Source organism: Myiozetetes cayanensis, unplaced genomic scaffold (assembly GCF_022539395.1).
Source record: "Myiozetetes cayanensis isolate MyiCay16 unplaced genomic scaffold, myiCay2020 scf1, whole genome shotgun sequence".
Lineage (NCBI taxonomy): Eukaryota > Metazoa > Chordata > Aves > Passeriformes > Tyrannidae > Myiozetetes > Myiozetetes cayanensis.
In genome coordinates, this window is record NW_026086604.1 from 96,194,934 (window position 1) to 96,207,424 (window position 12,491).

The following is a 12,491-nucleotide window of genomic DNA, read 5'->3' on the forward strand; positions in this document are numbered from 1 at the left end:
AAAAGAAAAAGGTGTTGTTTTCTTTGTATGTTTAGGGAATGACCAAGACCAGTCTTAAAAAGAAATGGGTATGAAAGATGACAAAACATTATCTCCAGTCTTTCAATCCCATGTTCCTCACTGTCTATGGGTCTCATTCTTTGAATTGTGTGCTAAGAAATCTGATTCTGCTTGATAATATCAGTGGTAGTATCAATATAAAACAATAAAGAAGTATAAGACTACAATAAAGGGCATTCCCTCCCGTGGTGTTTACATGACATTTATACAGAATTTAATCCTAAATTTTCACTTCCAAGAATGATCATTCCGTTAAAAATTGGGACACATGTTTAGATGGAAGAGACCTTAATTTATAAGGGAACTATCTAAGATATTTTCTAGGTTTATTTTGTATTAAAAAAGGCAGGTATTTTTTCTGGTTATATGGTGAGATCAGATCAGACAGAAATGCTGACTTGAAATTTCTTCAGAAAACCAGCAAACCTTGCAATTCACTGCCTTTACTGTCCTTGTAAAATTGGTTAATTGTGTCTACAATTTGAATTCATAAATTACTAATTTCACAGGGTATGAGAGGGTTGAAAATACTAATTAGTCAAACAGTTGCATTAAAAGTTCAAGGAAGACAAATACAATCCCCATATTTATATGTTCTTCTCTCTGGATCATCTAAATCATTGCCACAGTTTACTGAGAAATATCAAGGCAGGTCCAGTCTCAGTTCTGCCTGTGCTACCTATGCAGACTGAGAGTGCCCTGAAACACTGACTTCATCCCTTCAGAGAAATGCACAGCTGAGAAGGAAATGGTCCTGATCTAGACTGTGGCAATGAGACACAAAATAGTAAAATTGCATTGCAGGTCAGCATTGTCTTCCACTTAAAACCTTGAGGCTGAGACTGACACCTCTCCTTTATTCTGTATGAATGTCTTAAAGTCCATTTTTGCTTGTAGATGTCCTTTTATTTCCTTTTTTACTGGTAGAGAGCTCCTGTGGGGCAGACTTCACTGAATTTGGCTCAGGTGTTGTCCTGGTAGGAAGCTGTTTGTGGTTTCCCCTGACTGTGGGGCACAGGGGGAGCCTATAGCTGTCATGTTTTTGCTAGGAGCTCTTCCATGCACCATTTTTGAGCACTTCTACAATGCACAGTGTCAGCAGCATCTGGAAACACTTTTTTTTTTCTGGGCTTTTCTTTCTTCCTTCCAGTCAAAGAGTATAAGCTCAGAAAACAGATGGAATTGTTCTGTGAGTAATTTGTCCAGCTGCTGCAGAGAAAATAGAAGGAAAAGCATAATGCAGTAATAAAAATATAATAAATGGAATCAAGCAGGATACACAAGAGTATATGAAGCATGCCTACTTCTGCTTAGTCTGAGGAAGGCATGAAATATCTAGCAACTAATATATTGTCATAAAAAGGAGGAGAAAAGCCTAAAAGACATTTTATTCCAACAGATAGATCTAATTGCCTAATGGAAAATCTGCTAACAGACTTCAGTCTGGCCATTTGTTGTTAGACACCTGTTGTTAGACAACTGTTGGGTTGGAACCACCTTGATGGGGGTGTAAGTGGGTGTGTGTGTGGGGGGGCGGGTGCGTATTTGTGTGTGTGTATGTGGAGGGGGAAGGATGGGGCAAACCTCACGGAGGTGAGATGGTGTCGTATCCCTCGTGGCAGGCCCCCGGAACTCACTTGGGAAGCCCCAAAGCAGCTGTTGGTTAAAAGTAGCCTGGGAAAACTTCAACACGGCACTCCTCCTGGAGTCCCTAATCCAGCCTCGAATTCTCAGGGACAGTGAGATCACTGCCCCTCACCCTGGCCTGGGGCCCCAGAATGGTTTGTTGGCCAGAGGCCCTGGCTGGGGGGGGTTGGCCACAAGGACCAGAGCAGATAAAACCAAAGGCGTATGTTTGCCACTTGGTCGTTGCCCTGCTGTCTGAACATGTGAGAACTGGTCTTCCACAAGGTTCCAGTGATAGCTATGTAATCTGTCCTTCCCTCTTTCTGCTTCGTCTCTCTTCTTGATCCCTCTTCTTCTCTTTCTTTGCTCCTTTCTTGATGCCTCAGGTAGCTTAAAGTTGGAGGGATTGGGTTTTGACTTAAGTTTGTGGATTAGTATGTGCTGCATCAGTATTGTGGCAGAACATTTTGTCTAGTTTGTGTGATGCCTTGAACTTTTGGCAAGTTCCCCTATTTTCTCCCCTGAATTATAGTACCTCTTCGGAATAAGTCCGTGTCTTATTCTTTTGACACTATCTCAAGGTATTCAAGAACCCTATATACATATATTTTAAAGTAAAACTCCTGACTAAGCCCGTGAGCTTGTGGCTCTGGGGCTTGGAGTGTTACACCATTGCAATCTTTTCTGGAGTATCTCTCTTACAATGAGAGACTGTGGGAGCTGGGCCTGTTTAGTCCAGAGAAGACTGAGAGGGGATCTCGTCAATACATACAATATCTCATAGGAGCTTGTCAAGAGAACGGTGTCAAGACTCTTTTCAGTGGTGCCCAGCAAGAAGACAAGGAGCAATGGCCATAGATTAAAATGCAAGAAGTTCCACCTCAATATGAGGAAAAACTTATTTTCATTGAGGCTAGCAGAGCATTGGAACCGGCTGCACAAGGGAGGTCACGGAGTCTCCCTCTCGAGACAGTCAAAACAGACCTGGATGCATTCCTGTGTCATCTGCTCTAGTCGACCCTGCCTTCACAGGAGTGTTCGACTAGCTCTCCAGAGGTCCCTTCCAACCTTAACTATGCTGTGCTTTTGTGACTCTCTAATCCAAGCCTGTCCAGGAAGAATCAAAAGACAAGTCTCCCCAACCATCATTTGTTTACCTTTCTTATCAAATAGAGAGCTGGTCTAGAAAAGAACCAGGCCAGTAACCATTTTCCAATAATTATGTAGGCTGACTGCCTGTCATCTTTTTCTGGAAATCAAGAACAGGCTAAGATTGAAACACTTTTATCGTTGCTTTTCCTGTGTAACTGAGTTCAAGTAGCATAGCCAAGGAGAAAGAGTGTCAAATAGGATAACTGTAAGTCTTGTATTTGGAAATCCTCCTCTTGGCACTGAAAGAATTCTCAGATGTACCTCAGAGTTAGCACTTTGAACACTGAATAGCAGGACATACTTTAAACTCGTCCTACGTAATCCAAAGCAGTGGTTGTGCAACATACTATAAGGACTTGACAAGCTTGATCCTTCAGCTGAAACTCTAACTCTGAAATTTCCTGACAAATGGCTCACTGCAAGAGTTGCAGGTATCTGCTTTCCTCCCTGTAGGGACAACAGTGAAAGCAGATTAGAGTGAGCAGTAAACACTCTCCTCTTTCTCAGTCTCAGCACAATGCCTGTATCCCACTCTGTTGCAGTCTTGTTTTTATTCATGATCACAGGATACCTTACAAAATAATAAATAACAGTGCTTGTCTGCTTGACTCTCATTTCTTTCATCATTCCAGTTTCAAAATTAAACATGTAGTTGCAGAGCCATGAAAATGTAATTTTTGCCATTGGAGGGGAAAAGGACTTTGATCAAAGGTCTGACACAATGTACCAAATTCTGATATTACCGCACTGTTATCAGACATTCTATTTCAGCAGGATGAATTCTTATGGATTAAAGATAGGCTAAATTTCTGTCCACTGGAAGTTGGAAACTGTTTTTAAAATGAGAAAGAGGGAGCAAGGTGTTAGAATCTGCATAAATACTAAAGAAAGAACTTCAGATTCAGATATTTCCCTCAGCAAAATTTAAACTCACACAAAGTTATCTGTTGATACCAAAACCCGATATTTTTATTTTATTAATTGCTAAGAGATGCAAAGAGGAAGAGGAAAAATTAAGAAAAAATTGGAAAAAGCTAAGATTACTTTTAGAAGTATAGGAAAGTTATCACAAATCCACCTTTTTGCCGAGCTCGGGTCGGAGGATGGGTGGGAGGAGGAGGAACAGTTTACGCCTTTTTTTTTTTTCCTCTGTCTCTTAGCTAAGGGAGGGGAGGGAGAGGAAGGGGGGGGGGAAGGAAAGGGGGGAGGGGTAGGGTCTTAGCAGCTTAGTTTTCTGGAATGCAGCCAGGATGCGTGGCTTTGCCGCTTACGTTTAAGAGGAGTCCCAGGCCATGCAGGGTCCTGATTAGCAGCACCTTTCCGCCCTCAATAATGGTAGAAGGATAATGTATAACTCACGCATGTGGCATAGTGGGTGTCAGTTCTTCTCCAGGCCAGCAGAGTTTCAGTCTCCGGTGGTAGGCAGGCAGCATGCGGTGGCAGAGAAAAGGTGAAGGAGAGGCAGGGAGAAATTCTCGGCTACAGAGTTCTCTCTCCCTTTCCTCTCTTTGATTTTCCAAAATTTTTCCTCAACTTTTATATGGTTTAAAGGAGGTTGTACGAGCTTTCTTGGTATGTAGCCCTATTCAGAAGTTTGAAGAGATATGATAACCATAAACAATAGCAGGAGCTTTTGACAGGAAAACTTCAGTGAGAAACTCTGGTAAGGGCATCTGGCAGGAAAGATGACAGAGAATTTTTGGTAGGAAGTTTTGACATGCAGAAATGTCAGATGGCAGAACATTACTTTTGGCATTTCTGTATTATCTGATTGTTACACAAGGGAAGAGAGGAAAGATAAATAAGAAATATGAAAAGAAAAAGTAACTTTAATAATGGATTCTGCTAAGTATTACACTGATAGTTTCTCATCTATTACCAGTTAGAAAGCTAGAATTGGATTTATCTACCCTGGAGCAGACATTCACCACAGTAGATATACATGCAAGTTCTGCAACAGAGCAGTTGTTCTGATCCAAATGTAGACATCTGTAATAGGCCAGAGGATCTATGCCATAAATGTCACCATTACTCTTCATTGAGAGAAGGTATCTAGTATAATTTATCATCTACATCTACTCTGATGTAGTCATTTACACTAGGAGTTTCTCAAGCCAGGGGAGATGAATGAGCAGGAATGGACAGGAAATAGCATGGGCAAAGTATAGGCAAATTTTATATTTACTAATTTGTAGCACAGGACAATGACAGCCCTCCAGTGGCATTGAAATAAATCCTGTAACTGGAGTCTGTCATTGTCTGTTTCTAGCCACCTTAAAGACTACTCTTCACTTTTCACACCTTGTTCAGGGCAGCAATGCCAAGAGCCTCACCCAAATTATTTTGAAGACAGTACCACTTTCCTGAAAGCATGCTTCCCTATCAGACTGCAACTGCTCTGAGTGCAAGAGAGTGTTTGACATGTTCCCATCTTAGCATATTTTGGTGTCCTCTAAGCAGTGGGAAGACAGTGTAGAAATCTGCATAAACTAAGAAAGACGCATGTTTGCAAAACATAGAAATGCCCAGTCTCTTTAGATTCCTGCCTTTGATTCATGTCCTTTGATGATCTCTTCATGTATGTGTGTTTGAACGGTTCCTCAGTCCCAGCAAGTCTTGAAATATGATGAAGCCCTTCCTTTTAGGAGATCAGCTTCAGCCAGAGGGCAAAAGATGTTCCCCATGTACTTGAGAAACCTCATTCTCAATCTCCATTTCAATGCAGCTGCTATGTCAGGCATATTCCTGATGTATGTGACCCTGGGACAAACCATCCTGTAGCAGTAAATTAAAAAGTCTAGCCCAAACTGTAAAGAGATTGCACAGAAAGGGCTAATTAGGGACCATCAGTAGTCAGATAGGGCCAGTCCTGTGACTGCAGTGGAGGTGAGTTCTCCTGAGTGTCTGCTCCCTGTGCAGCACAACTGGTGCTCTTAATAATAGAACCACAGAATCATTTAGTTTGCATAAGTCCTTTAAGAACATCAAGTCCAACCACTAACCCAGCATTGCCATGTCCACCACTAAACTATGTCCCTAAGTGCCACATCTACAAAACTTTTAAATATCTCCAGGGATGGTGACTCAGCACTCAAAATGTTGGCTAGTTGCCCATTTGCCACCCACACCAAACTTTAATCTTGCTCCTCAGGCAGTTTTCTTGTTAGTAGATGGGAGTGTGTAGGGTACAAATGAGCAATGATCACATAGTAATACGATTTTTACTGACTGCCAAAGCCAAGCACAGTTTGGACTTGTAGCCATCAAAAAAGTGTGCCCAAGTGAGCTTGAAGAGTTCCTATCCTTTGGGTTACTAGGAGGAAGTCGATGGACCACAGAAAAATTTCTAGGTAATTCCTCAAGTTTAACAGAAGTCTGGAAAACACCATGCAAAAGGTCCAAAAGGCACAATGTGGGTAGTTTGGTAAAAAGTCGTACCAGCCCTTATAGTTGAGGTACAGGCAGCTCTCCGGTGAAAGGTACTCTTTGAGCATATCACAGAGCACAAGTTCACACAGATTAATTTAGTGCTTAGCAGAGGTGGAAGGCAGGGACTAACTGTTCCAGGACTACTCTCCTGCAAGGCCTTGTTTAATGTAAGATGCTTGTAAACAGGAGAAATTTTCTGTTTAACAGTTGCTCCATGGCAGTTGCATACCCCGTGCATGCCTTTGGTAAATGGGATGTAATCTGAGCAATCCTCTCAGTAAAAGATGTAGAAACTACATGACCTGCAACAAAAAGTAGGCACGTGTGTAATCTCAGCATAGTGACTGATATTCACTAAATTCACTCACTTAGTGCACAGAGACTTGGATAGGGAGCTGTATCCCTAAGGATAGATTTTGGAGAATGGTATGGTGCAAACACTGCTCCTCCCAAATTGCGTGTCCACATACTAGAGAAGTCAAATCACCATTAACCACCACTATAAGAGTGAGAAAATAGTAATGAATCAATGAGAAAGGGCTTCTCAGTCCTACATAAGATACTGACTGCCATCTTCTGGAAACAGAAAGATAGCTGTCAAAAAGTATATTTTCTAATACACTGTTCAAAGAAAAGACATTGCAGATACATGTACTCAATGATGTAGCAGCATAAAATTCACCAGTTTTACTTTCTGGAACTTCTGCCTAATCATTTTCTTCCTCAATTTGTACAACAATTTAAGTTGCATTTTCTTATGAAGAGCAAGTAGAAGAGAGAAAATGGAAAGGCCTGCAAAGTAGCAGGAGGTATTCTGCTCCTTCCACTTTTTTCTCAGGATGCAAAAGTCACTCCTGACTCCCTTCCTTGTTTTCTTCCCCAACACATACTGAATCTTTCACAACTTTTAGGAACTCAGCAAATCTGAACAAAGAAATAAAACACCTGCTGACTTTTTACTAGTGGTATTTTTATTGAAGATATTAATTTTATGGGACATCAGATTTGATGCAAGCTTCTTATTCTACCAGAGTAAAGGGCTTGAGGTTCTGAGAAGTCACAATTAATTTTGATTTATAGCAATTTGGCTCATGGTATATATCTGAGTGTTTACAGCTAGTCTTGAATAAGCACTAAGTAATATAACCTAAAGGAGTTATCTTTTAATAAAAGGATTACACTAAACCATGTTACCTTGCATTTTCTGCAGTCCAGTAAGTTATTTATTAACTCAACTCAGCCAATTCACAGAAACTCACTGAAACTCAATCACACCTCTTAGCTCATTTGACTGTAAACTTTACCTCCTAGTTCACAGTAAGAATTTTAAGATTGAACATAAGTTACTGAAAGAAGCAGCTTAACAAAACTGAAGGTACACAGATGTGTTTGCTGTTTTTTCTCAGAAGGGAATGTTCCTTTCCCCATTCATTTTTGCAATTACATTCCCTGGATATGTATCACTAAGAAAGCAAGCACGGGAAGAGAGGAAAGGAAAAGGCAGCTCATAAGTGTGTCAGCTGTATATGCACACACCAGAGCAAGATTATGCACTGCAGTGTCCTGAGTATGCTTTTGTCAGGTATTTAGGGGTAGACAAAGCAGGAGTGGCCACCTGAGTTTTCTGGCAGGGATATCAGTTTGGTTGAATGCTTTAGTGATCTACTTCACACCATCCTTTGAAGCCTCTGGGTCTGACTGTATGAGACGGCCACTGTCAGAACAGTGTGCTAAGGTGTTGGAAAAGTCCACAGTGTCATCCCTAGAAAGGGTCTCACTGAGAGGAGAATTTTGTTCTGTGCCCTTCGCTCTTGACATAAACTCCATCCCTGAAGATATCTGAACAGTAACAGATTTCAGAAGAGAAGAAGCCATTTCACCCTTTGGACAGTGTCTCCCTGTTCTGTTTGTCAGCACCTAACATCTCCTCTATGATACCAGCCTCTTATTCTTCAGATTAACTGAATCCAGGCTCTTTCACTAGGCAGGGGGGAGGCCTCTGAGATACATGCAAAGAACATCTTGAAGCTGCATTGCTCCCAGTTTGTGCTGCTGAGCCCTGGGTTTTTGTGAGTTAAAACCAATTGTTTGTTTGCATAATTGTATTTATTGTATTATTTTTATTAAATTGTAATTCAGACTCGTAATCTCTTTTGAGTTGAGTTCATTTCTCCTGCCAGTTTACCTTTAAAGCAGCACAGGGACTATCTTGTATTTTTTGAATCATCATCCATTTTGTAGAACCTCTGCACTTTTGTCACCTCATTCACTGCAAGTGGGGTATCATTTTTGCTGACCATTTCCACATACCAACACTGTTCTTTAACATGTCCTGTTTCCATGGTTTGGGAATGGTAGCCCTTAGTTTGGTTCTCCCACTGAGACCATGCTGCTATTCATTCCCTCCCCTCCTCCCACCCCTCCCCACTGTGGAAGGCTGAAGAATTGGGGGCATAAAAAGTAAAGATCACAGGTTGAGATATGAAAAATTTACCAGAAGCAGCAATGAAATAAGAAGACAAACAGTAATAGCAGCAATACTAATTACAGAGGGTACAAGAAAAGAAACTCACTGCAGAAACCCCCGACAACAGACAATACTCAACTGCCCCCTCTGCCATGTTACCCCCACCGTTCCCTCCAGCTCAGAACCAGTGTTACTCCACTGCTCCATCCACCAACCATGCTTGATTGGAAGGAAGCCCTTCTCCCTGGAAGAGGTTCCTTTCCACCACCCCTGGCAATGATGTGAGCTAGCATAGAATAACCTCCTGAATCACATTAACATTGATTAATGTACATCAGTGCCTGTTTTCTACATCATTTAAGTATATGGAGAAGCACAAGCACAGACACTTCAAATGCAAGAGCATTTGTGCCAACTTGAATTTTAAATTCACAAATTAAAATCTGGACTGCTCATGTGCAGGTCAAACCTAAAGGGAAAGAATCAAATGCATAGACAGTTAAGTTAGGACAGGTGACCTGGGAAGAGTATAGAGATGAAGCATAGTTGTGTAGGGATTGGATGAGGAAGGCCAAGGCAAAACTGGAACTGAACTTGGCAAAGGATGCAAAGAATAACAGGAAGGGCTTCTACACATATGTTAACCAGAAAAGGAAGGCCAAAGAAGGGCACTCCTCTGATAAACAATGCTGGAAAACTAGTAACAGTGGATGAGAAGGATGAGGTACTCAATTTTCATCTCAGTCTTCAACAGAAACTTCTCTTCCCACACCTCCTGAGTGGATGGATAGTAGGATGGGAATTGGTGAGCAAAGTCCCTCCCACTATAAGTAAAGATCTGTTTCATGACCATCTGAAGAACCTGAATGTACATAAATCTATGGGACTCAGTGAGAGGCATCCCAGAATCCTGAGGCTTATATAGTTGCCAAGTCACTCTCTGTAATATTTGAAAAGTTAGGTCGGTCAGGTGAAGTTCCAGGTGACTGGGAAAGGGGAAACATTGTACCCATCTTTAGAAAGGGCAGAAAGGAGAACACTGGGAGCTACTGACCTGTCAGCCTCACCTCTATGCCTGGGATGATCATGGAATGGATCCTCCTAGAAGGCACGATAGAGCATATGGAGGACAGAGAGGTGATTTGAGACAGCCAGCACAGCTTTACCAAGGGAAAGTCCTGCCTGACCAACCTAGTGGCCTTCTATGATGGAGTGACTATGTCAGTGGACAAGTAGAGGGTTACAAATGACATTTATCTGGATTTCTGCAACCTGGTTTTCTACAACATGCTTCTCTCTAAATTGAAGAGTGATGGATTTGATGAACGGACTGTTAGACCAATAAGAATTTGGTTGGATGGTTGCATCCAGAGGGTAGTGGTCAATGTCTCAGAGTCCCGATGGACATCAGTGACAAGTGGTGTCTCTGAGGGCTCCGTATTGGGACCAGTGTTGTTTAATACCCATCAATGAAGGGATTGAGTGCACCCTCAGCAAATTTGCAAATGACACCGAGTGTTGCAGTTGACACACCTGCAGGACACGATGCTATCCAGACCTGGACAAGCTTGAGAAGTGGGCCCATGGGAATCCTGTGAGGTTTAATAAGACCAACAAGGTCCTGTGTCAGGGTCAAGGCAATCCCTGGTATAAATATAAGCTTGGAGATGAATAGATCAAGAGCAGCCCTGCCAAGAAGGACTAGGGAGTGCTAGTGGATGAGAGGCTGGGTATGAGCTGGCACCATGTGCTTGTAGCCCAGAAAACCAATTGTATCCTGGGCTGCATCAAAGAAAGTGTGTACAGAAGGGTGAGGGAGGTGATTCTACTCCTCTACTCCACTCTGGTGAGACTCCACCTGGAGTGCTACATCCAGCTCTGGGGTCCCTGGCGCAGGAAGGATATCAATCAGTTGGAACAAGTCCAAAGAAGGGACACAAAGATGATTAGAGGAATGGAGCACCTCTCTATGAGGAAAGGCTGAGAGAATTTGGTTTGTTCAGGCTGAAGAAGAGAAGGCTTCAGAGTGATCTAATTGCCTCCTTCCAATACCTGAAGGCAGCCTACAAGAAAGATGGAGAGGAACTTTTTTATAAGAGTATGTAGTGACAGGATAAAGGAGAATGGCTTCAAACTGAAAGACAGTAGGCTTATATTAAATATTAGGAAAAAACTCTTTACTGTGGGGCTTGTGAGGCACTGGAATAAGTTGTCTAAGGTTGTAGATACCCTATCTCTGGAAGGGTTTCCAGACCAGGCTGGATGGAGCTCTGAGCAACCTACTGTAGTGAAAGTTGTCCCTATCCACAGAGGGAGAGTTGGAACTAAATGATCTTTAAGATCCCTTCCAACCCAAGCCATTCCATGATTCTGTGATTTATAGCAAATAAAACTTTACTGGAAATATGCATTCTGCATAAGCAGCAAATTACTATTTTTATTTTTTTTTATTGCTGTTATCCAAAACAGGACTTCCTGAAGCTCACTCAACCTTGATACACCAGAGGAAATTATTTTGTGCAACTCTTAGCATTTTGGGAGAAGAAATCTTGTTATTCATATCATTTCCCATGTGCCTGGAAAACCTTGATCTTATGTAAATATTCCATAAAATCTGACTGTTCCCAGCATACTGTACTGTCTTTTCTTAATCAAAGAAGTAGCTCCTCCACAGGCATCTGCACTAATTATTGGTCATTGACTGTGAAAGTAAACATTTCAAGTAATGCCACTGAAATTTCAAAGGAAAAGTCTTTTCTTAGTATTTTTTTTTTTAATACCCCCTCTGCAACTCCTGTAACACCGATTCACTTTCCGCACTGTAGAAATGGGGACAAACAAGCAAACTGAGGTTAGAAAGCTCTTGTTTATAATTATTTTCTAGCCAAATGTCATACACCTTTTCACAACTTGCCCATAAGAGAGCCGAGTCCAGACTGGCACAGGGCTGTAGCGCTGACCCATTCCTTGCTGTACATCTACGGCTCGGCATTGTGCCGCATTTCAGAGGAATAACCACCAGATAGCAGCAGTGCATAAACCACAAACTATTTCCAAAATCCAGCACAATCCAGAGTTTTTACCCATGACTTTCTCCAAATTTCATTTTCAAATATGTTTTAGCAGAAATTAGGTAAACCATCTTATTATAGTAGTTGTATTATTTGAAAATAAATAATACACCCCAAAATGCCCCAGATGCGGCAAAAGCTCCTACTCTTCTTCAGGTGAGCTATGAAATTTGTCAGTCCCTTGCTCCTTTTGAATTGAAGGGGAATTTCATGTCAATCATCAACACACACTGTGACTGGGTAAAAATATATTTAAAAAAAACTGTACAAAATGCAATTTCTATTATTAATTGTGCCCCATCGTGCTGATGGACACAGAAAGAATGCAACAAAGGAATAGTCTATGCCCAGAAGAACTTGCATTGTAAGCAAAACCTTGCTCCTATCAGGTATTTTCTTCTGCTTGTCAAAACCCCAGCTCTCACCCAGTCTCCAGCGTTTTTCTCCCTATCACTTTGGCTACCACCGGCATACAGGGAACTTCAGGTATACTTCTATTTTTGTGAGGATGAAGCCAAATTCATTGTGAAAAAGAGGGGAAAGCCTTGCAATTCACATGACTGCATTCACCTCAAGTGGGACACAAGCGAACATATACTGCACCTCAAGGATGGGAGACAGGGCCAGGAAGCACATATGTCAAGTGTCAGCAACTGATATTTTACTTTGTCTCCTTGTTCAGCCTG

General features: G+C 41.7%; 1 protein-coding gene across 1 annotated transcript in view; it reads right to left on the minus strand.

Annotated features, from left to right (window-relative positions):
- Nucleotides 1-12,491, minus strand: part of ITPRID1 (ITPR interacting domain containing 1) — a 39,375-nt gene continuing 26,884 nt past the window's right edge. The window contains 7 exon segments of the mRNA XM_050331658.1: nucleotides 1-978; nucleotides 980-1,047; nucleotides 1,050-1,139; nucleotides 1,142-1,169; nucleotides 1,171-1,269; nucleotides 3,186-3,285; nucleotides 7,883-8,148. Of these exon segments, the coding sequence (XP_050187615.1) occupies nucleotides 883-978; nucleotides 980-1,047; nucleotides 1,050-1,139; nucleotides 1,142-1,169; nucleotides 1,171-1,269; nucleotides 3,186-3,285; nucleotides 7,883-8,148 (747 nt within the window). The 3' untranslated portion in view covers nucleotides 1-882.